Below are 25,748 nucleotides of genomic sequence, written 5' to 3' on the forward strand. Positions count from 1 at the left end.
AGGAAAAAAGGTTTTATCTTTACATAAAGAAAGTGTTCTTTACTGTAAGAGCTGTGAAAATGTGGAATACACATCCACATGAACTGGTTCAAGTTGACCTGATTGTTAGTAGTAAAAAAAGAACTGAATTTGTTTCTAAATGCACAATAAGTGGCTACTAATATTATAACACATTGTAGCATGAAGATCTGAGTAGTTATTCTATTGCCTTTAAAAATCAAAAGGGATTTTTTTTTCCTTGTTATAGTAAACTGGGCCATACTCCACTGTTTTTGTTACCCTATTCTGAATTAACTGGGATTTTGAGTTTTAATTATGCTGAACTTGGTGGACAGCATTATTATCATCTGCATGTCATCTGAATGGACAAATTATCACTCTTGATTCATTTGAATAAATGCATACAGATTAGTTCAAAATGTGCTTAATTGTACAACTCAGGAATTATGTGTTCCTGGAATTGTATAATTCTCTGCTGCCCAGACTGAGCTGTAAGCAAATATTCAAGTGAATAAACAGCTTTGCAAATCAAAGCTAGAACAAACAATGAGTGTACATGTATTTATATGCTTAAGGGAACCTCCTTAGGCCCCATACACACGGGCCCAATGTCGGGAGACATTTGCTAGTTCATGTCGGTCTGTCCGACAGAAGCCAGCCTTCCGGCCCCCTTCTGTCGGAAGTGTATGCTGGAAAACCAGCAACCGACTCACTCCTGATCAGGGCTCTTAGCCAATGGCAGAGAGCGCTGATTGGAGTGTTCTAGTGGGACGGGTCATCCCATGTCACAACACAACAGCTCAGTTAAGGGGAGATCGCTGGACCAACCTCGCATAGTTAGTACAGTGTCTCTGACTGAAGCTGACAGGTTTTTTTTGTGCAACCCATTGTTAGTGTGTACTTGGCTATTACACACCAAAAATTACACTGTTATCACAAAAAAATGCTCCCCGCAGAAGAAAAAAGTATTATTACTTACCCTTCTAGTAGGCTGTGAACTCTAATTCCAATGTGCCAAAGCGGGGTTGGAGATACAACAGCTTTCAGCTTAGCAGATTAACTGCAGTTCACAAATAGGACACTAGATGTCGCTAATGCTCAGTGATATGCTATGCATTTTCTATGATGTGTTATAATATCCTGTACACTGTACTGAACTTGTTGGTTATCTTTTCCTGTCTGTTGTTCTTATTACAAGAAGGAGACATCTTTTGATTTCTGTGTTATGTTCCAATAAAGAAGCCAGTTCCTGTTTACTCCACAATGTCTGATCTGAATGGACTCCGCTGCACCCAGTGATCCCACTCTGCAACACCCGGCAACTAAGGAATATTCATCATTTGACATGCCTTTGAGTTTGTTGGATACCTGACATGCTGCAGTTTCATCTGCTGGCCCTTGCATCGCAACAATGTCAAGTAGTGGATGTAGGGGGCAGTGTATGGAACCATTGAGCACAGTGGAGATCGAGGCATCCAACACACACCTAGACATACAACCCCTGCTAAAAAGTATGGAATCACCACTCTTGGAAAATGTTCATTCAATTGTTTAATTGTGTAGAAAAAAAAAAACGAATCACAGACATGCCTCAAAACTATTTTTATTTAACATTCCAATCTCCTGGCTTTATGAAACTGTTGAATAAATAAAAAAAGAAAGAAAACTATAGTTAATTACAACTGTTTTTGCAGATCAAGCAGAAAAAAAAAATTGAATCACTCAATTCTAAGAAAAACATTATGGAATTATGAAAAAAAAAAAACACTACAGTACATCACTAGTACTTTGTTGCACCACCTATGGCTTTTATAACAGCTTGAATTCTCTGAGGCATAGATTTACCTATTGACACACAGTATTCTTTATCATCCGACTCCAACTTTCTCCTATTGCAGTTGCCAAATCAGTTTTGCCGGTTGGAGCCTTGTCATGGGCCATTTTCTTTCATTTCTACCATAGATTTTCAATTGGATTGAGGTCCGGACTATTTGCAGGCCATGTCATTGACATTATGGGGCTTTCATAACAGCTTGAATTCCCTGAGGCATAGATTTACCTATTGACAAACAGTATTCTTTATCATCTGACTCCAACTTTTTCCTATTGCAGTTGCCAAATCAGTTTTGCCGGTTGGAGCCTTGTCATGGGCCATTTTCTTTAATTTCTACCATAGATTTTCAATTGGATTGAGGTCCGGATTATTTGCAGGCCATATTATTGACATTATGGGGCTTTTATAACAGCTTGAATTCTCTGAGGCATAGATTTACCTATTGACAAACAGTATTCTTTATCATCCGACTCCAACTTTTTCCTATTGCAGTTGCCAAATCAGTTTTGCAGATTGGAGCCTTGTCATGAACCATTTTATTTCATTTCCACCATAGATTTTCAATTGGATTGAGGTCCAGATTATTTGCAGGCCATGCCGTTGACATTATGAAGTTTATTTACTAAAGCTAGAGAGGACAAAATGAGTCCCAATTCTGCAGAGAAACCAATCAGCTTCTAACTTCAGCTTGTTTAATAAAGCTTTAGCAATAAAACCTGGGAGCTCATTGGTTTCTCTGCAGAATTGTGACAAATTCTGCCCTCTCTAGCTTTAGAAAATAAACCCCTATATATCTTTCTTGAAGGAAAGTTTTCACGGCTTTTGCCCTATGGCTAGATGCATTATCATCCTGAAATTGATTTCATCATCACCTAACATCTTTTCAATTGATGGAATAAGAAAAGTGTCCAAAATCTCAATATAAACTTGTGCATTTATTGAAGATTTAATGACTGTCATTTCCCCTGTACCTTTACCTGACATGCAACCCCATATCATCAATGATTACAGAAATTTGCATGTTTTCTTCAGGCAGTCATCTTCGTACATGTCATTGGAACGGCACCACACAAAAGTTCCAGCATCATCACCCTGCCCAATGCAGAGGCGGAATTCATCACTAAATATCACTTTCATCCAGTCATCCATAGTCCACAATTGCTTTTCTTTAGCCCACTGTAACCTTGTTTTTTTCTGTTTAGGCGTTAATGATGGTTTTCATTTGGCTTTTCTATATGTAAATCCCTTTTCCTTTAGGCAATGTCTTACAGTTCGGTCACAGACATTGACTCCAGTTTCTGACCATTTGTTCCTCATTTGTTTTGTTATGCCTTTTCTGTTTTCAAGGCATATTACTTTAAGTTTTCTATCTTGATGCTTTGATGTCTTCCTTGGTCCACCAGTACTCTTCTCTTTAACAACCTTCCATTTGATTTGTACTTGGTCCAGATTTTAGACGCAGTTGCCTGGGAACAAAAAACATCTTTTGCAACATTCTGTGATGATTTATCTTCTTGAAGAAGTTTTATAATCCTCTCCTTTGTTTCACTTGACATCTCTTGTGTTGGAGCCATAATTCATGTCAACCAGGTTGGTGCAACAGCCCACCAAGGTGTGCAAGTACTCTTTTTAACCACTTGCCGACCGCCTAGCGCAGTTTTACTGCGGCAGGTTGGCTCGGCTGCGTGAAACGATGTAAGGGTACATCGGTCGCGGGAGTGGTGCTGGGGGGGGCGAGCGTGCGCCACCGGCGGCATGCTCCCACCCCCATTAGGCAGTGGGGATGCCGATCCGTGATTGCCTGGGCAACCGCGATCGCTCCCCACTGAGGGAGAAGGACGGTCAGCTGTTGTAAACACAGCTGACTGTTCTTTTCTCTGAAATGATCACAGAGTGCCTGTGATCCTTCTATATAGGATCACAGGTCTCTGTGGTCATTTCACAAGTCCCTCCCCCCACAGTTAGAAAACATTCCCCTAGGCTAACGATTAACCCTTTGATCATCCCTGCCAGTGTCATTATTACAGTAACAGTTAGCACTGATTGCTGTAGTAATGTCACTGGTCCCCCCAAAAGTGTCAAAAATGTCAGTTAGGAGTCCAATCTGTCCGCCGCAATGTTGCGGTCCCACTAAAAATCGCAAATCACCTCCATTACTAGTAAAAAACATGAATAAATAAAAATGACATAAATCTTTCACCTAGTTTGTACTTAGACACAATAACTTTTGCGCAAACCAATCAAAATACGCTTATAGAAAGTTCTATTTGTGGGTAAAAAAAAGGACATCAATTTTATTTCGGTACAGTGTCGCACGACCGCTCGCAATTTTCCATTAACCACTTGCCGACCACCGCACGACTATCTACGTCGGCGGTCAGCTCCTCACAGGCAAACTAACGTAGGTCTACGTCGCTTGTGAGGGTCTAGGGAGCGAGCGCGCGCCGCCGGAGGCGCGCTCCCGCTCCCGCGTGGTCACGGACCCCCCCGCGCGTGTGACCAGCGGACCCGATGTCCGCCGGGCACTCTGCGATCGGCGGGGGAGAGGGAGAATATCAGGCAGCTTGTGTAAACAAGCCACCTGACATTCTCCTCGCTGTAAAGACACTGATCACACGGATCTAGTATGTAGATCCGTTGATCAGTGTCCTTACAGCTGAAGCCACAGCCAATCACAGTAGAAAGCACGCCCCTAGGGACACACACAGCCCCTCCCTCCCAAATAAAGTTAACCCCTTCACTACCAGTGTATTTTTACAGTAACAGTGCATATGTATAGCACTGATTACTGTAGAAATGTCACTGGGACCCCCAAAAGTGTCACAAATGTCAGTCAAGGGTCCGACCTGTCCGCCCCAATGTCGCAGTACCGCAAAAAAAATCGCAGATCGCCGCCATTACGCGTTAAAAAAAAAAAAAAGACAAAAATCTTTCCCTTTGTTAGTAAACGCGATAACTTTTGCGCAAACCAATCAAAATACGCTTTTTGCGATTTTTTTTACCAAACATATGTAGCATAAAACAAATTGGCCGAAAATGTTAAAAAATTTTGATTTTTACATTTTTTTTGGGGGGAATTTCATATAAAAAAATGTGAAAAATATTGCTATTTTTGCAAAATTGACGCTCTTTTTTTGTTTATAGCGCGTGATCAAAAAATCGCACAGGTGATCAAATACCACCAAAAGAAAGCTCTGTTTGTGGGGAAAAAAGGACGCCAAATTAGTTTAGGTACAGCGTCGCACGACCGCGCAATTGTCCGTTAAAGTCACGCAGTGCCGAATCGCAAAATACCCCCTGGTCAGGAAGGGGGTAAAATCTTCCGGGGCTTAAGTGGTTAAAATAACACAGTGCTGAATCGCAAAAAGTGGCCTGGTTATTAAGGGGGAAAATCCTTCCAGTCCAGAACTGGTTAAACTTCAGAATAATTAGCAGATGTATTCTGATGCAGATGTTTGTTTTAGAACTGCAAAGTACATGGTGATTCCATAATATTTCCCTTAGAATTGAGTGATTCCATATATTTCCATTGTTTGATCTGCAAAACCAATTACAATTGACTACAGTTTTCTTTATTTTTTTTTGATGTTACTTAAAGTCAGAAGATTGGAATGGTAAATTAACATAGTTTTGATGCATATCTGGGATTCGTTTTTTTTTCTACCCGGTAAACAATTGAATTGAAATTTTCCAAGAGTGGTGATTCCATACTTTTTGCCAGGGGTTGTATATCAGGAAGTGTGCTTGATACTGAAGATTCCACTAGATCTTCAGCACAGTGAAGTTAGAGTTTGCAGCCCTCCAGATTATAGCTTTCTTTAGGGAAGACATTATTGTTGCAATAGGGACATTGCTTTTCAGCTATACCTAAAGGAATGACAATTATGGGACCTGTAGAGTAGTATTAGTGTGGGTAGCTTCAGCTTATATGATGTACTGACATTAGCAAAAAACAATCTAATGTAAAGCTGCGCTTACTTAAAAAGAACCTGTCAGAATAGAAAAATGGAGCTGCCCTTTATGCCTTGTTCTTGAAAATGCAAGCTCCAGTTTTCTGATACTAAAGACAAGGAAAGCATCATTAATGAAAATATACCACATTGACACAATTGTGCCAGAGATGGCCTCTTTATCATTAACCTATATAATTGTGTCCTGGGTAGCAATGATTACAATTAGACAGATGGACAAATAAGTGCAAGCATAAACTGCAACTGTACTAAGTAAAACAGAACATCCATACAGTATCTCTCTACTGTTAACCTCTCCATTTTGACACTAGGTGACCAATTAACTGAGACCTATCCCTCAGAATCCCAAATGTGATGCTTAAACTATCTCTGGTCTGGGTCAAGGTCATCAATCTTCGGTCATGCAGTCTTTCATTTTATGTTTTGCTCTAACCTCCAGGTATCATTCTTATTTTCTACTTAAGAATTATTTCTATTGTGAAAGACAGATTATGGCTCTCAGGAAATCATCAGATGCTGTGCCCAGATCTAGGGTCTTCATACATGTAAGGAACTTGAAGTTTGCATGTGCAGAAATTGCCTGCCACCAACAGTATGACAAAAAAAGAAAAACAACACTAATTCATTACATTCCCAAAAATGATTGCTAGCCATGGAAAATATTAATATAACTTCATCAGTAGAATGCCTCGAATAAAGAAAACGCAGCACTGGTATTTAAAATGGGCTATGTTTCATATAGTGAAAAAACTTCAAAGAGGCCCTTAGTGACCCTTAGTACCAAATGAAACAAAGTCAACTAGAAGCAAAGTTGCAGTACAGCCATCAGTTCATTTTAGCAATGTCAAAATAGATATTTACATTCTAACATTATTTAATGCTAAAGTTATCAACACAAAGCTAAAATTGGACAAAATATGCAGTAAATTGTCTAGACAAAATCATTCTGTCACATTCAGAGGAGTGCTTTCCCGTCCTTTGACCTAAAAATGACATTTTAAAAGCTTAGTGGCTAAGTGGAATACTTGTTTACTTCACTGGTGACATCTAAAATATAAATGCAGTTTGTTGGAGAAAATAGTATCAAGTCACGTATATTTAATAAACTCAAATCCATTTTTAAATCTGAACTCTAAGCAGACTGAAAAGAGAAAAACTATTGTGTCTATGTAGCCATTAATTCATCATTAAATGTATTATTTAAATGAATGCCATACTCTTCTCCTTTACCCAATATCTCCCCCCTTTTTGGAATTACCCATACAGGAAGGGTGAGTTTATTTGTCTTATACGCTTATGTTACTTGACATATATTGGTTCTCGTCGTCGCGTGGCAGTTCCTCCATGGTGACTTTCAGGGCACATCCAATGGCCAGTCGCTATGGGTGGGGACCACCACGCCATATCTGTGGTCTGAATTGGGGGGGGTTGCACTGTCTCTGCCTGGGTTGATATCACTCAACAAGAAGGTACCGCAGAGCCAAGCTCTTGACGCAGAGGAACCTGGAATGTCAGCAAACAAGTTTTTAAATAAGTTTGAGAATGACCCCTTTTTTCTTTTTTTTCTTCTTCTTTTCTTTTCCATTTGTCATCTCTGTATACCAGATTTATGATTGCATACACAGGGCTGTTGAATATATGTGGTTCCTGACCAGGCAATGCTGATATTGTTTTCATGTAATGTTATCTTCATGTTACTTTTCTTTAGAAATAAAGTAAAGATTACACCCAAAAAAAAAAAAAAAATGAATGCCATACAAGTTGGATTTGAACTGGTGTCAGTCCCGCAGTCCCTATATGTCAAAGCTAGAATATGAAAGGAAGCAATATCATAATCAGCCATGTTCATGTTCTGACAAGGAGCATGCTGATAGGAAAAGAAATGGAGTGTAATAGTGATGAGCTAATTACTATGCTGCTTTTATTTTGACTGTCCAGTAACAGGCTGGAGTAGGTTTAGGATGACATAAGCTCAGAGGAAATGGGTAAAATTATGCTGGACATCAAATATCTAGGAGATCTAGTGGCAGAAAAAGGAACTGTGGGGGAAAACTCCAAACTGAAGCTGAATATTGTAGCAAAGCTGGTTTTGTTATTTTATGTTTGTCCTAATGGGCTTTCCATTTTTTTTTTATATTTGGCTGGAGTTCTGCTTAAATTGTGGTCAATAGTTCTGGAAGTGACCTATATTAGCCCTTTGAAAACAATCAATGAATTTGTGTATTAAAAGTAAACTGACAGAACAAACAACATGTTTACCTGGCAACCTAAACTCATTCTTAGTTAATAAGTTGGGTGGAATTCTTAAATAAATACGATGGGAGGGCTCCTGCCACATAAACAATTAAGCCGATCCTATATAATTCCTTTTATTTTATAAGTGCTTCAGCCTACAGTAATTTGTTAATCATATATGATTCAGATTGCCTGGTTCCATTGTATTGTGACTTATGGGTCTCATCAGAATGATTGTAATTTATGTAAATGAAAATTAGTTTTACACAAAGGGTACAGTATAGTAGAATATAAAAGGCTTACAAGATAAAAAAAAAGCTCAGCATACAGTAATGATACAATTCTATGACACAACCTTGACATTTCAAATCACTTCTTTTATGCCATTAGCTCTCTTTCTCTTGTGCTTCCCTCTGACAGAGAAACATTAACATGTACAATGAAAAAATATTATATTGTATTAAGAAATGATACATTTTGATTTTTCAGTTCCGAAAGGACTTTTGGTTTCATATTTCTGCTGATCACGCTTAGTGCTAAATGACATTTTTATTATAGCATTTTAATAGTTTATCAAGCTTTCTTATTATATGTAACATTGAAGTTAAGCAGAGTACCTTTAATAAATAATTAGGCACACATATGAAGTGGTGCTCCTATTATCTGTCAGCAAGAACATTAAGTTCTAGCTCTGTACCATATGTATACCATGGGTGGGCATTATATGTCCACATTACAACATGCTGGGAAATGTAGCATTGCTCCAGTTCCACCAGAAGGTCTACGAAGTGAAGCCAATCAGTAAGCATTAAATGCTAATCAGAACAGTACTTTTTATCACTATAGCAAACATAGCTGAGGATAATGCCTTTAATGGCTAAAGCTGGCCAAAAGCAAGTCATTTTCTTTTGTTAAACATGCTGGATAAATGAAAGAAAATGACTTGATTCCTCCATCCACACACTCAGTGCAGATGGGGGAATTCTTACCATCACCAATGAGCCTTTGTGTTTTGGCAACAGGGAGATTGCTCCCGAAATCAGAATACACACATCAGCACGGCCGGTGGCACTAATTAAGAGAAAAAGTTCCAACTGACTGGTTGTACACAAGTCAATCAGTAGATCGACGTGAGTAAAGCCAGCCGGCCCATACATGGATCGAAATTCATCTGGATTAGCAGGAACAGATCAAATTTTGTTCCATGTATGGCTGGCTTAACTGTAATGGAATACCGTGCAATATTAATCTAGATAATGCTGGCCCTAAAACAAAGGTTCTAGCGCTAAACCCAGGGGGAATTTTCTGGCAAAATATTCTTCCAAAATGCCAATCAAGGGTGCAGCCCTCCTCCGGCCAGGAAATCCTCTGAACACACTGCAAAAACCACACAGGAGGGCGCAACCACCTCATCCATTACCATTGATAATATTTATTTAATCCACACAGACAAATGGATAGTCACATGCGAATAAACAACATTAAGCAAAACAGAACAGATCGGCTCCAGCCGGGACTCACTATCTCTCGTCCTGGGAATAAACGGTTGGACAGCTGACATGTTCCTGGGGCCACGCCCCTTTCCTCAGCTGTGCGTCCTGGCTGAAGCAGATCTGTTCTGTTTTGCCTAATGTTTTTTATTTGCATGTGAGTATTCAATTGTCTGTGTGGATTCAATAAATATTAGCAATGGTAATGCATGAGGTGGTTTCACCCTCCTGTGTGTTTTTTGCAGTAATACAGGACCTTGCTTCATCTTAAAAAGGCACTGTCACCTTGCCCATGTAGAAAAAGATGACAGTGTCCCTGGAAAGGACCCCTCTTTTCCCCGATCCCCATATATTCATGTTACCTGCACACTCTTAGCATCTTGCTCCCCCTTAGCCTGCAAGAATGCCTCCCCATGTGATGGTGTCTGAGCCTAGCAGCCAAAATCTAGGCCTTACATAACCTGGTGATTGATGTCACAGCATGGGGTTCACAGATCAACAGATTACTAAAATAATATACAGGGCTGGCCAGTACATTTTAGCAATACCTGCATAAATAACTTAAAGCAGAACTCTAGAAAAAACAAAAGCAAATGGGGTTGATTCACTAAAGGCAAATAGACTATGCACTTCTACAAGTGTAGTTGCCCCAGAGCTTAGTAAATGAGGTCAAGTTTCAAATTATAAAGAACACCCAATCACATGCAAAAAAAAAAAAAAAAAAAAACAGCATTTTTTTCTTGCACATGATTGGATAATGGAAGTCAGCAGAGCTCTTCCTCATTTACTAAGGTCTGGAGCTATTTGCCTTTAGTAAATCAACCCCTATGTGTCAAGGTTATTGACTGGCTGCCACATATATGCCATCCCAGAGGCGTAACTAGAACCTTCAGGGCCCCGATGCAAGAAACCATGAAGGGCCCCCCAGACCCCTGGCGCCGGGGCCCTTCCCTTCAAGCCCGGGGCTCTTCCCACTGATCCTGGGGCTCTTTACTCTCGTTGCATGGCCTTTTATTATGGTCCCGCAGCAGGATCCTTTCACAAGTTCTGCAGTGGGCCCCCTTCCTGCAATCTTGGGGCCTCCCCACAGTGGTGCAATGCCAGGGCCCGGTCATAAGTGTGACCTTTGAGATCCTGGAAGTTCACCCACTGGTTTGCTACCGGGCCCCCTGGAGCATGGGGCCCGGTAGCAATTGCAACCCCTGCAACCCCTGTAGTTAAGCCCCTGTGCCATCCTTTATTGTCTTGCCGGGCTTGCCCATAGTTCTAATTTAACTACTGAGCATTTAGGAAGCATTCCTTGTATGCATCTCAAGGCTCACTTTTTATTTGTTTGCTGGCACATACTGTAGCTTTATATTACTTTGGTATATTAAGCAATATTATCACATGCAATAATGGCACTCCCAGTGCAATAAAGAGACTCTATCATGTGCTAGAATGCTTTCATTAAATTACATACCTGTAAAGAAGAGGCTTAATACCTACCTGAAAACAATCAAGTGCTCTAATTACTGCTCCAGAGGTGCTAGTCTCCATGGTCTGCTGGTCTCCATGGTCCGCTGCATTTCTCACAACTTCCTTTCTTTGACCTCACTTCATTACTGTATTCTACAGTGATGTGAAGTCAGGGGGCAGAACCATTGAGAGCTGCAGAGGACCATGGAGATCAAAAAGATCTCCCCAGAAAGTGTACGTTTCTCGGCTGACTTCAGGGAACCAGTTCTCTGCAAAAAGCAGCCTTAAGCAGCAAAAACAGGAGGAGAGGTAAGTATTTAGCCTCATTTTGGCAAGTATATCCTTTCTGAAAGTATTTTAGTACAATAAAGAATCTCTTTAGATAGATTCCAGGTATCTATATTAGAGATCAACCGATTATCGGCAACACAGATATATCGGGGGCCTATATGCACTTTCCCCGATATATCGGAATCGGCCCCTGAGGTTACCAATATTGCCGATAATTAGGGAAAGTCCTGGGGTAATGCCGGCAGCTAGAGGCATCACCCCGGTACCGGTGTCCATAGCCAACGGTCGGCTGACTTGTAATGACAACCGATGCGGCTGAGAAGCCGCTCGGCTGTCATTACAAGGAGTGAGAGGGGACGTCCCCCCCCCCCTCCCGCCACCTTCCACGGCTCACCCGGGTCTCCAGTGTCACCCGGGTCTCCAGTGCCACCGGGAGACCCGGGTATCCTACCTCCACCGCCACCGCTGAAGAGAAGACCCGTGTAGCGTGAAGATGTGTCCCCGTGAAAGCCAGAATCCCTGCTGCAAGTGCGCATGCGCCGGTCTCCATGTAAAAAAAGCCGAAAGTGATGTCATGACATCACTTCCAGGTACTCTGCGCCGAATTAAAAAAGCCAAACTTGGCGTTTTGAATGCTTTTCAGTGCCGAGGAGGGGTTTGGGGTCTTTTAGACCCCCAGATCCCTCCACAAGGAGTACCTTCAGAAAAAAAAAATTTTTTTACATGTCCGAAAATATCGGCCGATATCGGCCTATACCGATATCCGATGACCAAAATATCGGTATCGGCATTAAAAAAACTATATCGGTCGATCACTAATCTATATTTTTACATAGTTACATTAGTTCAGCTTGGACCAATGTAAATATGCATATACCATCATAGCTGTGGGATTCCCAGAGAAGCTGAAAATGACTGCAGTAGGCAAAGCTAATACAGTGACCTCATGTGTTCACAATATAGCAGGGCAGCCACTCATCGTGGAATCTGGAGACTAGTAGAGATCACTGTAGTAGCAGTGTCTACTACAGTGATCTCTGGCTTCCAGGGATTATCCTGGACCAATATAACTATATAAACATTTTCATATCTGGAAATAAAATTTAAATTCATTGTAAACCTCTAAAAATTAAAAATAAACAGAGCATATCCCTCTATAATGGGTACAAGTCTTATTCCAAAGGGCGAAGTATTATTTCTGTCTCCCCTCTCTTCCTTCTGCTATCTGCTTTAGTTGCTTCTGACATGTTATCCTGACAACACAGAAACTCAGAACACAGTACCCCACCCCCAGCACACAGAAGGTGATTGACAGCTTCAGATGTGTAGACAGGGGTATGTCCTTTCCCTCCACTCAGGTCTCAGATTACACTTAGCTCTCCTCTCTATGTGATGTCAAATCCCCACTCCTTGCACACTGGAGCTGAAAAATAGCCTTGGATCTGTGTGTTTTAGGGGCTGGAGAGAAGAGAGGGCTTCAGACAAACAGATACAACAAATGTAGAACGATTTGTTTCATCTCTGTGTATCACCCAAGGTTTGCCAATTCATTGGGTAAATGTGAGGGCCAATGCAGCTTGCTGAATCAGGTCCAGTGTCTCTAAATGTGCTTGTATTCTGGATAGTGACATGCAACACTCAAATAATGAGCAGTAGCATATAGACAAATATATATAGAAGTACCTAAGAGTCTGGAGTTTAGAGTAGTCCCTAACATACAGAAAACATTCAGTAAAGACATTTTATTTCCCATTTCTCCTCTACAAAGAACATCAAACTGTGCTTAATTATTAATGGTAAAACTGGTAAGTAGTATTCCTCATTAGAGTTGTAACTTGATAAAGTGTTTTATCCTAAAACGTTATACTTTTGCCTATAATGCTTAAATAGGTTTACTAAATCAAAAGATCTGAATGTGTCAGAGTGAGCAGGAGTTTATGCATAAGAATTATTTTTGTGGATGTACAAGCAGAGATAGATGTACCATTCCAGGAAAAGGCCGTTCTCCATTTATCTTACAAGCTCAGCCACTGTTATGGAACTTCTTGATAAATGGAATTGATAAACACTGCAGTACCAAACCGCTGTTTTTGTTTTTTTAGGAAATAAAAATGCATTTTACATTTACAGAAGAAGTTAATAATGTGTTTTGAAATAGAATGATTTATGTCATTTGTTTAGTGAACCCCTTTGACAAATGTCACCATGAACAATCATTATTATAGTAGAAGCATACAGATTGTATTTTCTTTGAACAATATGGATAATTCTTATGAATTTTACTCCACCAACCTAACCACTTGGAAGTGTGCCTAAATGAAAATTTACCTTGGTGATGGGCATCCAGGTGGTTTGGACAGATAGCTGTAGCACTGATGTACTAGGGTGGTTGAAAGATGCTGATGTAGCACCCTCCTAGATAGGTGCTAGGAAGGAGAATAGTTTGCTCTGCCTGCTTAACAGGGGAGCAGCAGGCAAATCATAGTCTGCTTCATCTGTTTATCAGGGGAGCCTGATCAATTGTTATGCCTGTTGCATGTGTCCATGTGTGATTCATCTGGGCTGAGGGAGTGTCCCCACTGTATCCAATAGGGGAGCATGTTGGACGGTGGAGGAAACCCAGTCAGTTACACACAGGCTTTGTAACTGACCCACTGGGTTGGCACAAACAGTGGTGCATCCTGGGGTATGTTATAAAAGCCACAGGCACATGTGACAGGGTATCTTTGGGCGGGGAGCCAGGTCCAAGGAGGAGGGTGATGGCTGTCTCTCCTCCTGTCTGTATGGAAGGTGGTCACAGGCGGTCGGCCTAGTGAGCCAGAAGTGCGGTGCTGAGCCAGGAGATCCAGTGAATGCTGACGAGTGGAGTTGGAGGCAGAGCAACCTTGGGAAAAACAGTGTCCATGAGTACCGGGAAGCTTGCCAGGGGTCTGCCCAGGAAGGGGACCACTCCAGTGGAGAGTCAGTGGACAGGGGCTAGCAAGCACAGCAAGTTAGAAAGGGGGTGCCAAGTTAGGACCCTGAAGAGAAACTAAAACAGGATCATATTTTTTATCTTCACTTCAGAGACGGGGTGAAGCAGCGGCCTTGCCGCACACTACAGCTAGTTGTCCTAAGATTTCTGCATAATTCATAGTTGGAGTATCCCACTCATCCCTTCTCCTATCCCAGTTCTAAATAAAACACAAAAACAAAAGCCCCTGGACTGTTCATTGTCTGAGCTAAGCATCTAAAATGATGTTTCCACAGACTGTTGCTACGGGTAACCCAGGGGAATCCAGAAAGTACAATTCTTAGTAGTCCTCTAGGGGGTAGTGCTACACTTAAATACGAGGTGGTGTGACACAAGATGAAAAGATGAGATGGTTTGAAAGAAGGGCACGAGACGAACACAGACACAAAGACACAGTATATAGGATCTAGGATTTATACATAAGTCCAGTGGGAAAATATTCTGCACAGTTGGGGGTTTCCTCACTAACCCCCTTACTTCCCCCTGACCCCCCTTTTTTTTTTTTTTCCCTCTCTCTCCTCTCCCACTCCACTTTTCTTACTAAGAAGTACCCCTTACAGTCTTTACTGAACTTTTATGTTTTATTGTTCATTCTTTATTACCTTAATAAAGCACTTTTTTTGTGAAAAAAAAAAAAATAAGTACCCCCGGTATCCCAATATGAGAATACTCTAGAGGTTCTAGACATGGAAAATAGGCATTTAGGCACCCACATTATGGGCCCTGATAAGATAAGCGATGAGGAACTTAATATAGATGTATAATGTATAATAATGATAATAATAGATGTATAATAATGATATATGCTGGCATAATGATTATAATGGATCAGACTTTGTGAATGTTGTTCAAATAAACCTCCTCTGTTTCTTTGTTATAAATAAATAAAATTAAAAAAAAAAAAAAAGACTTTGCAATCACTTTAACATTGAATAAACCTCTTGTTCTGTTAACTTTAAATCAAAACTCCAGGTAAACCATTTTTTTTCTTAAAATCTGTTGTGTAACAAAACAAAAACAAAAAAAAAGATTTAGATAGTGCCACCAAAAGTACATGTTTTGCTATACTTCTGGCACTAAGACAATAAGTGTTGTGGCTCTCAGACACATAAGCCACACTTTCATTTTTCCACCCCTCCTCTCCTCTTGTCCATTCACAGAATACTCTATATATTGTGAATGGTTCAACACATGGGTGTTTGCTATTTTTTGGTGAAAGGGTTTTGGTACGTTCTCACCATTTATATATATCAAGTTTGCACTATTTTTCACTGTCATCGTTTGAAGGATATACACATATTGCACAATTTTGGACTATAGACTTTTACCCATTATACTCACTACAATAACATTGTATTCATTTTTTGATAATTTTTTTGGTGGATGAATTTATTGGTGGATGATTTTTTCACTATTTTTACAGTTGTTATATGTATATATGTTGTGTAATTTAATTTTGTATTTATTCCACATTTATTTATTTATTACTATTTATCACTGGAGACAATTGATTATGTTCACATTTTGAGTAGCGCACCACTTATATTATTTTAATCTGGTTCATAGAACACAAGGCACTGTATGAATGGGTATGAATGGGTATGAAGAGAAGAGTGACAATGCAGCTATACTATCTGGCATAAATAAATAGAGGGTAGCAAACCTTAAATGATAACTCCACTTTTGTGGGGAAAAAAATAGCAAATAAAGAAAAAACAATATAGCGTATACAATTGCGACACAAATCATATTGTAAATTAATGTTATTAAAAAAATAAGTTTGCTTTTTAATCTGCAGCTGTTGTAATTTTCTGGAAATGCAATGCAATATGACTACCTGGAGCTGTTCTGTACACAGAATGTGTACTGACCACACCCTAGAAGCATCATTTCCTGCTTGTGTGATTGGCTCACCAATTTTCCGAAAAGTCTGCCTAATACAATTCAGATCTCTGGCATCCCCTGCAACAAAAATTTCATTTTTGGTGAGATACTCCCAATAGGAACATGTCTAAAGGGATGCAGGCCCAGCAGCTTTCCTCATTAGAGCCCTGCAGCTGCCACAGCTGACAGATAATTATGAAACCACTCTTATTTGACCCACTTAGCACAGAGGCACAGAGGAACAAACAATGATTTCTTCTGAATAACAAAAGGTAGGAATCTCCAACAAAGTTTGTTAAAATCCTTGTAATGTACATAGATCACCCAGAGGGGAATGTTTTTTTCTCAACCAAAGTGGAGTTACGCTTTAAAGTGGTAAACATTTTAGGAGCAAAAATGTTTGCCCGGAGTTTCTGTTTTAAACTTTGATAATCAACTGTATATTGGAGACTGAATGGGCTCATATAAATATCAACTACCTTTCATTCAGCTAAAACAAGATAAAAGAAGCCCTTTATTTCCCTATTTAAGGCAGAATTTAACTATGGCTTGGAACCAGGAAGGAGAAACATAAGGATATATCAGTGTTTCCTATAGTATGGTCCATTTTCATCCATAGGTCCTTTATTTTAGTGAGTTCTGGAGTATTTGGATTTAAATACAGACTTTTGTTAATCCCGTAGCAAAACATGACCTTAGTTCGTGATTTCAATCAGCACACTGCCTTTACTGCTTGGCAACCAACACTAGAATAATTGTTTTCTCCATGGGAAAAAAAACACTCACTCTAGCCATGGCTGATAATTACTAACGGTAGAATGGAAATTTATCAAGCACACCTGAAGTGTCCATTTCTATAAAGCATGCTGCCTATTTTGAAGAGGGCTGTATCCTGATGACACATCAGTGTGAAGTATAGTGAAGTGCAGTGAAGTGATTCCAAAGCCTGATTTACTAAGATAGGAAAAGAACCGATGTGAGGCTGTGCTCACTTCAAATATCCAATCATGTGAAGGAGAATCTCTTTTTTTTTTCCTTCAGATTTCCCTACATAGGATGGATGCTTAAAGAGAGCAACGTTTAATTTTAGCTAGTTTTACGCTTATTATTATTAATATAAATCATATAAACATATATACATATAAACAAAAAAATCAATAAATAATTATCCACCAAGTGAATACAATTTTAAACGAAAAGTGGTGAGTGTTCATACACGTGCTGAACAACAACTTAACAACACAATAAATGTCCAAAATGAGTGCTGAACAAACTCAATCTCTTTTCAAAGAAAATGGTGATGTAGAAATGTGACGAAAATAAGCTGGTGATGAAGTGATTTCGACAAGGTGTGACAGTTTCCCACCACCTTTTGAATGTGCTTCTTACCAGATTAAAAGATAGAAAGGGCATATAAATGGTCGTTTTCAAGAAACTTCTGATAGCACCTCAAAAACTCATGGTGAATCAATATTCCCTTCACCAAGTGTTCAGGCAGCTCCTTACCAGATGTAAATGAAGAGCATTTCAAAACATTTCTTTCTTCCTGTACTGAAATGATGGGAAAGTTTCTCCTGGCACTTGCACTCGGTTTACCATCCACAGCAATTCCACATATGAGAGAAAAGCAAGGGAGGCCACAAATAGTGCATTATCCCCAAGTAAAATTTATTGTAAAAGATGAAATACACTTACAACAATCTTCTAACGAAAGTGCCTGTGACGATCAGTATCCGCGGATTGTCTGCAGTACAATACTGGCGGTGTGTAGAGTGGCGGAGCGGCTCCTCCTACTTCTGACGCGGCGTTTCTCCTCAATAGGCTTCCACGGAGACAGTACTGCAGACAATCCGCGGATACTGATCATCACAGGCACTTTCGTTAGAAGATAGAAAAAGTACGAAATAGCTGGACATGGATTTTGATAAGGAGTTTCAGAGGATGGGGAGGTTCTGTAGAAGTCCTGGAGGTGGGAATGGGAGGAGGAGACAAGGGAGCTAGAGGGCAAGAGGTATAGGGAGGAGCAGGGAGGACTTTAGTAAATCTGGATCTCTGCACTTCACGTTTTAGTAAATGTGACCCAGAATCACTTCTTTTTTTATGTACTTTACATTTTAATAAATCAGGCTTATTGGCATTGTCATTTTTTTGTTAAAAGCAAAGTAAAGAATGTGAACAAAGATCCAAAGAGGTGTACAGCAGAGATCAAACTAGCAACAGCTGGAGCCTTGAAGACAACTGTTAAATAAGCTCTGGTGCTTTACTGTGTATGTTAAGTATGCTAACAGTGGTAGAACAACATGCATTATTGACAAGTTTAAAGGAAGCTATTTTAAGAACAAAGGAAATTGCTATGCCTATAAAAGAAAAAAGAATAATCAATGCAAACTTCTGACTTATTCTTAATTATATAATTTAATTCCCTAAAACTAGTATTTACAGTGTATGCTTATCATAAGAGGTGATTATGTAGTGTTCCATATAATAGTCTGTATCTAGTTAGAAATTAGATGAAATGTTGGCAAGCACCTTCTCCATAAATTCGCTACTCCAAAGCCTCCAATAAAAGAAATATATGGGTATTATTGCATGCCATGAATAAAGACTAGCAACCTGTGTCTCTTTATTTACATCTCTAATCTTTGGTATTACTAGAAATGTCAGAACTTGGAAAACTGCTGCTATGCTGCTGAGATGGAGAGCTAAACCTAACTGGATCTCTAACTGTTTTATATACCATACACACATAGGCATGCACAGAGGGGTATCGGCTAAGCCTCGGCACACCCTAACCACTACATGCAGATTCCCCCTACTGCCCAGGCTTCCCCCGTGTTGCACCTTTTCCCCCAGCAGTGATGCTGGCTTCCCTCCTCTTCTCTCCCCCCCCCCCCCAGATGCTGTGGGGGATGTTTCAGAATGGACAGTGGGGGAAGAGGCTAGTAAATATGCCATTTATCTGCCCCCCTCCATTTCTAAATGAATACAGTAAACACACTACATGTTTTTATTTATAACCGAAACATAGTAAACTGTTTACAATGCTTCAGTTTGTGAATGAACAGGGCACCTCCCATTAATTTACTGTCCAGTGCAGCTGAGGCTGCAGAGAAAGGCATGTGTGTCTGAGCTTTCAGGTGCACACCCTTAAGCAATAGGCTGCGCACACCTATGCGTACACATAGGGAGCAGTCATTATTTTTTATAAATAAAATGCATATTTTGTACAAAGCAGAACCACATGTGGTTTATACTCACAGCTATACACAGAGTTTTTACCACTTTAGCCCCGCTCACATTGCTGCTACTGCAGCAATGTGGCTCGATAACGCCCTTGTGGGCGGCGCGCGCGCACCGCCGGAGGCCCGCTCCCGCTGTTTTCAGTCACAGCGGGAGTCGGGCCAGGGGAGGAGCGGCGGTGATCACCGCCGCTCTTCCCCGATCGGCGGGGAATCGAGTGTGGAGATCCGCCTGCTTGTGTAAACAAAGCGGGCGGATCTCCTAAGTGACAGGCAGGGTCAGATTGCAGGGTTCAGCATAGCTGAACCTGCGATCTGTCCCTGTGTCACTCAGTCACCTCCCCCCACACATTTCAGTAAGCACCAGGCGTACATTAACCCCTCCCTCTCCAATAAAATTAACCCCTTCCCTGCCAGTGTCATTTTTACAGTAACAGTGCATATTTATAGCACTGATTACTGTAGTAATGTCACTGGTACCCCCAAAAGTGTCAAAAATGTCAGTCAAGGGTCCGATCTGTCCGCCGCAATGTCGCAGTCCCGCTAAAAAATCGCAGATCGCCGCCATTACTCCTTTAAAAAATAAAACACCAAAAATTACAGAAATCTTTACCTTAGTTAGTAAACGCAATAACTTTTGTGCAAACCAAACAAAATACGCTTATTGTGATTTTTTTTACCAAAAATATGTAGCAGAAAACAAATTGGCCAAAAATGATAAAAAATTTAGATTTTTTACATTTTTTTTTGGGGGGGGGGGGATTTATATAAAAAAATGTGAAAAATATTGTTATTTTTTCAAAATTTTCGCTCTTTTTTTGTTTATAGCGCAAAAAGTAAAAATCGCGCAGGTGATCAAATACCACCAAAAGAAAGCTCTGTTTGTGTGAAAAAAAGGACATAAATTTCGCTTGGGTACGGCGTTGCATGACCGCGCAATTGTCAGTTAAAGTCGCACAGTGCCGAATTGCAAAAAGTGGCCTGGACATAAGACAGCAAAATCCTCCGGTAGTAAAGTGGTTAAAAAATGACTGAAAGAGCTTTCCCATTATTACCATAAAGCAATGTGCAGATCTCTGTTAAATCCCAATACTAACAACATAATTAATTATTGTGACATAAATTGCACTTCACAGTCGATTATAGTGATTGCCTGTGTCAGTGTAAGCCAGAGTGCATAGTCATTATCTGCATTAGGGTTATTAATCATAATTGTTAACACCACCTCCCATATAGATTGCCCAACCATCTGGATGTAGTTTACTACTAGCAGCTAAATCACAAACTTGAAAACTTACCTAATCTACAGAGTATCTCAGATAATGTTTCAGCACTTGCCTAACAACATCCTAACTGCAGCTAAAAGGCGATAAATCTTGAGCTCAGTCTATTCCTGACAACAGCTATACACCAATAATAAATCACAGCACAGTCTACACACAGCTACCATGTAAACAGCTGTTTTCCCTCTGATCAGTGTGGAGGAATCTCTCCAGCGGCACACAGCGAGTACAGCGAGTAGGGAGCGATCATCTTTCAGCACCCTCCTGTCTGGACAGCTCCTGCCAGCCCTGCCTTCCCCATACACACAGGAGCTGTCCTGTCTATTCATCACCCATCTTCATAGTACCACTTATTATTAGCATTACTTACATACAGGTTGATTTACTAAAGGCAAATATACTGTACACTTTAAATGGATTTGCTCTAGATCTTAGGGGAAGCTCTGAAATGAAGGGAAGCTCTGCTGGTTTCTATTATCCAATTGTGTACAAACAAAAATTATGTTTATTATCTTCCTTGCATGTGATTGAGTATCCTTTGCAAAGGGAAGCTTTACCCCATTTACTAAGCTCTGGAGCAACTGAACTTGCAGTGCACAGTATATTTGCCTTTAGCATATAGCGACATGTTTAAAGTGGAAGGCAAATAAAATTTCAGAAGATGGTGTTATCCTTAGCAAGTGAGCATGATTACTATAGTTACAGAATAACATGTTTAAAATGAAAAAAAAAAAAAATATATATATATACTGTTGCTGTCCTTAGCAGGTGATGATGATAAGTTACATAGAACTGAAGAACACTCATTGATCCATACCAGGTGATGATGATGATTATTATTAGTTACATAGTAGCATGTATAGCCTGGTAGGTAAACAAAACTGTAAAAAATACAGTTGTTGTACATAGCAGGTGATAATGAGTATTACTATTATGATAAAATATTATTACACAGTAACATGTACAAAAGTGGTAGATAAATGCAACTAAAGAAAATACAGCTGTTGCCCTAAGCAGCTGGTGATGATGACGATTATAAAATATTGTTAGTTACATATCAACAGCTAAAAAAAAAAAAAAAAAAAAAGTTGTCCTTAGCAGGTAATGATAATGATGGTAATTATAAAATATTATTATTATTAGTTACTTGGTACAATGTAGTGTATAAAGTAGTAGAAAACTAAAACTGTGGAGATACAGTTGTTGTCCCTAGCAGGTGGTGATAATGATTATAAAATAATAATATTAGTATTAGTTACTTGGTACCATGTATAAAGTGGTAGATAACTATAAAATACAGTTGCTGTCCTTATCAGGTGATGATGATGATGATAAAAATATTAATATTAGACGCTTGGTACCATGTTTAAAGTGGTAGAGACCTATAAAATACAGTTGCTGTCCTTATCAGGTGATGATGATGATAAATTATTAATATTGGTTACTTGGTACCATGTTTAAAGTGGTAGAGAACTATAAAATACAGTTGCTGTCCTTATCAGGTGGTGGTGATGATGATGATGATGATGATGATGATGATGATGATGATGATGATGATAAAATATTAATATTAGACGCTTGGTACCATGTATAAAGGGGTAGATAACTATAAAATACAGTTGTCCTTAGCAGGTAATGATGATTATGATCAAATATTATTATTAGTTACTTTGTCCCATGTATAAAGTGGTAGATAGTTATAACATACAGTTGTCCTTAGCAGGTGATGATGATTATGATAAAATATTAATATTAGTATTAGTTACTTGGTACCATGTATAAAGTAGTAGATTACTATAAAGTACAGTCGTCCTTAGCAGGTGATGATGATGATGTTGATAAAATATTAGTATTAGTTACTTGGTACCATGTATAAAGTAGTAGATTACTATAAAGTACAGTCGTAGTTAGCAGCTGATGATGATGATGTTGATAATGTATTATTATTAGTATTAGTTACTTGGTACCATGTATAAAGTAGTAGATTACTATAAAGTACAGTCGTCCTTAGCAGGTGATGATGATGATGTTGATAAAGTATTATTATTAGTATTAGTTACTTGGTAACATGTATAAAGTGGTAGATAAATATAACTGTGGGAAATACAGTTGTTGTCCTTAGTAACTAGTTTCCCCACCATCTTTCATCCTGGGTTCTTCTCTTAGCATCTGCCTGGTATAATCACCATGCCCACTTTGTACCCTCTGGTTCTTAGCCTTTGTATAGCAGGCTACAGAGATCGGTACAATCAGTCGCACTTGCACATGTACCTTTCTAGTGACATCTCAGCCTGTCCATTGGTCAAAGTTGTGTTCAGGCTGGAGCCCCTACCATAGGTTTCTTTGGTGGACTATGCCGGGCTGACCTTCCCATCCATCCTGCATCTACAAGGTGCATCGCAGCCTCCAGCACAAGCAGCACATAACATGCATCTCCAGCAACTAGACAAACACATCCTGTGTACGCCATCGCACCAAGAAAACTTCATCTAATTGCTTCCCACATTAAGATAACACATTTGCCCTACAGATGTGTTTTGCATGCAAACGATGAATCCTATTAGGAATGCTGTAAAATCACCCGTTACATAAGACACCAGGAGAAGCAATGAATCAATAGTAGAGCTCAGTGCAAGCCAGGAGAATGGAGAATCTGCTGTTTGTCAGTCTGCACTGGAAGCTCTAGGAAGAGCTGTCTGCTCTCTGATCTCAATGTGACAACTCACCTTTGAGTTTTGTGTTGGGTTCACCACACACACCAATTGTCCAGCAGAGGAGAAGACCCGCTTGGCTTGGTAATGCTGAAACCTTAGGTGGATGAGATCTAACACAGCCCCAAAGCACTGAGTGAAGAAAAGCATCACAACTTTCTGCCTCTTCCCCTGTCTTGTTCAGGGCTTGGGAGACACAGCCTGTCAGTCCTGGAGTGGAGGAGAGGAGCTGTGCCTGCACACTACACTCCTGCACAGCCTAGCATGCCTTCATATTTATCATCAAAATAAGATGCTTAGAATCTTGCAGCAGTCGGCTGACCAATCAAAGGGCAGGAATGTTATCCTTGAGGACCAGAGCCAGCCAATAACAAATGACTCCCCTTACCGAAGCTCCCTGATGAATAGAGGTAGTGCTAGGGAATGTACTATTGCACATTACCATACATCAGCGCTGAGCATTCATCTTCCCATTACACACTAGCCTACCCAGCGCTATAGTCAAGCCTGAAAAATGATTGCTTAATGTCTTCGTTTATTAATTGATGCACTTCATTCTGAGATCGCTCTTTAGCTTCAAGAAGGAAATTCAGTTGAAGGAAAAATACAGTAAAGGAGGAAATTCAGAGGTATGAAGAATAAGGAAGGATATTCAGATGGAGGAAAACTAAAGAAGGAAATTCAGATGAAGGAAAAACACAGTAAAGGAGGAAATTCAGAAGTATGAAGAATAAGGAAGGATATTCAGATGGAGGAAAACTAAAGAAGGAAATTCAGATGAAGGAAAAATACAGTAAAGGAGGAAATTCAGAGGTATGAAGAATACAGAGGGATATTAAGATGGGGGAAAACTAAAGAAGGAAATTCAGATAAAGGAAAAATACAGAAAAGGAGGAAATTCAGAAGTTGGAAGAATACAGAAGGACATTCAGATGGAGGAAAACTAAAGAAGGAAATTCAGATAAAGAAAAAATACAGTAAAGGAGGAAATTCAGAAGTATGAAGAATAAGGAAGGATATTCAGATGGAGGAAAACTAAAGAAGGAAATTCAGATGAAGGAAAAACACAGTAAAGGAGGAAATTCAGAAGTATGAAGAATAAGGAAGGATATTCAGATGGAGGAAAACTAAAGAAGGAAATTCAGATGAAGGAAAAATACAGTAAAGGAGGAAATTCAGAAGTATAAAGAATAAGGAAGGATATTCACATGGAGGAAAACTAAAGAAGGAAATTCAGATGAAGGAAAAATACAATAAAGGAGGAAATTCAGAGGTATGAAGAATACAGAAGGATATTCAGATGGGGGAAAACTAAAGAAGGAAATTCAGATAAGGAAAAATACAGTAAAGGAGGAAATTCAGATGTGGGAAGAATAAAAAAGTTCATTCAGATGGGGGAAAACTAAAAGAAATTCAGATGAAGGAAAAATACAGTAAAGGAGAAAATTTAGAGGTATGAAGAATAAAGAAGGATATTTAGATGAAGGAAAACTAAAGAAGGAAATTCAGAGGAAACATAAAAAGAGGAAATTCGGATGAGGGATAAATACCGGGGGAAAAATCAGATGAAGAAAAAGTAAAGGAGGAAATTCAGATTAATAGAAAATACAGTAAAGAAGGAAATTCAGATGTAGGAAGAATAAAGAAGGACATTCAGATGGAGGAAAACTAAAGAAGAAAATTCAGAGGAAACATAAAAAGAGTAAATTCAGATGAGGGATTAATACAGGGGGAAATTCAGAAGAAGAAAAAGTAAAGGAGAAAATTAAAGCGGTGTTCCAGCATCCCCTCTCCCCCTCCAAAAATTAAAAGTCAGCAACTACACATACTGTAGCTGCTGACTTTTAATATTAGGACACTTACTTGTCCTGGAGTCCAGCCGCCGCCATTGCCGGTGAGGGAACCCGGCAGTGAAGCATTGTGGCTTCAAAGGGGGGTTCCTAATGCGCATGCACAAAGCGTGCTGCGCATTCGGATTGTCTCAGCGGCAGGGGAAGGAGGAGGGGCCAAACTTCTGAAGGACAGCGCCGTGGTGCCATCTCCCGGATGTGGGGGAGAGTACCTGTAAAAAACAGGTACCCATTCCCCCCTCCCCCCTGAAAGGTGCCAAATGTAGCACATGGAGGGGGCGGAGGAAGCAAATGAGCAGAAGTTTCACTTTTAGGTGGAACTCCCCTTTAAGATTAAGGAAAATACAGTAAAGGAGGAGACTAAAGGGGAAGTAAAGTCTGCTTATTTTTTTTTCTTTTTGATGATCAGTGTCCTGGACTCCCCTTCGAGGAGGAGATGCTGATCGGCTCTCCTCGACACACACTCTGACAGTCTCAGTCGAGGAGCGC

The 25,748-nt window shown here is 39.8% G+C and overlaps 1 protein-coding gene across 1 annotated transcript in view; it reads right to left on the reverse strand.

The window, feature by feature from the left end:
* SIAH3 (siah E3 ubiquitin protein ligase family member 3) overlaps nt 1-23,825 on the reverse strand; it is a 135,664-nt gene extending 111,839 nt beyond the window's left edge. Inside the window, exon 1 of the mRNA XM_082245332.1 lies at nt 23,425-23,825. Coding sequence (XP_082101458.1) covers nt 23,425-23,559 — 135 coding nt within the window. The 5' untranslated portion in view covers nt 23,560-23,825. The remainder of the gene's footprint in view (nt 1-23,424) is intronic.
* Nucleotides 23,826-25,748: the final 1,923 nt, after the last annotated feature.

This window comes from Pelophylax lessonae (genome assembly GCF_965119305.1).
Source record: "Pelophylax lessonae genome assembly, chromosome: 2".
Classification (NCBI taxonomy): domain Eukaryota; kingdom Metazoa; phylum Chordata; class Amphibia; order Anura; family Ranidae; genus Pelophylax; species Pelophylax lessonae.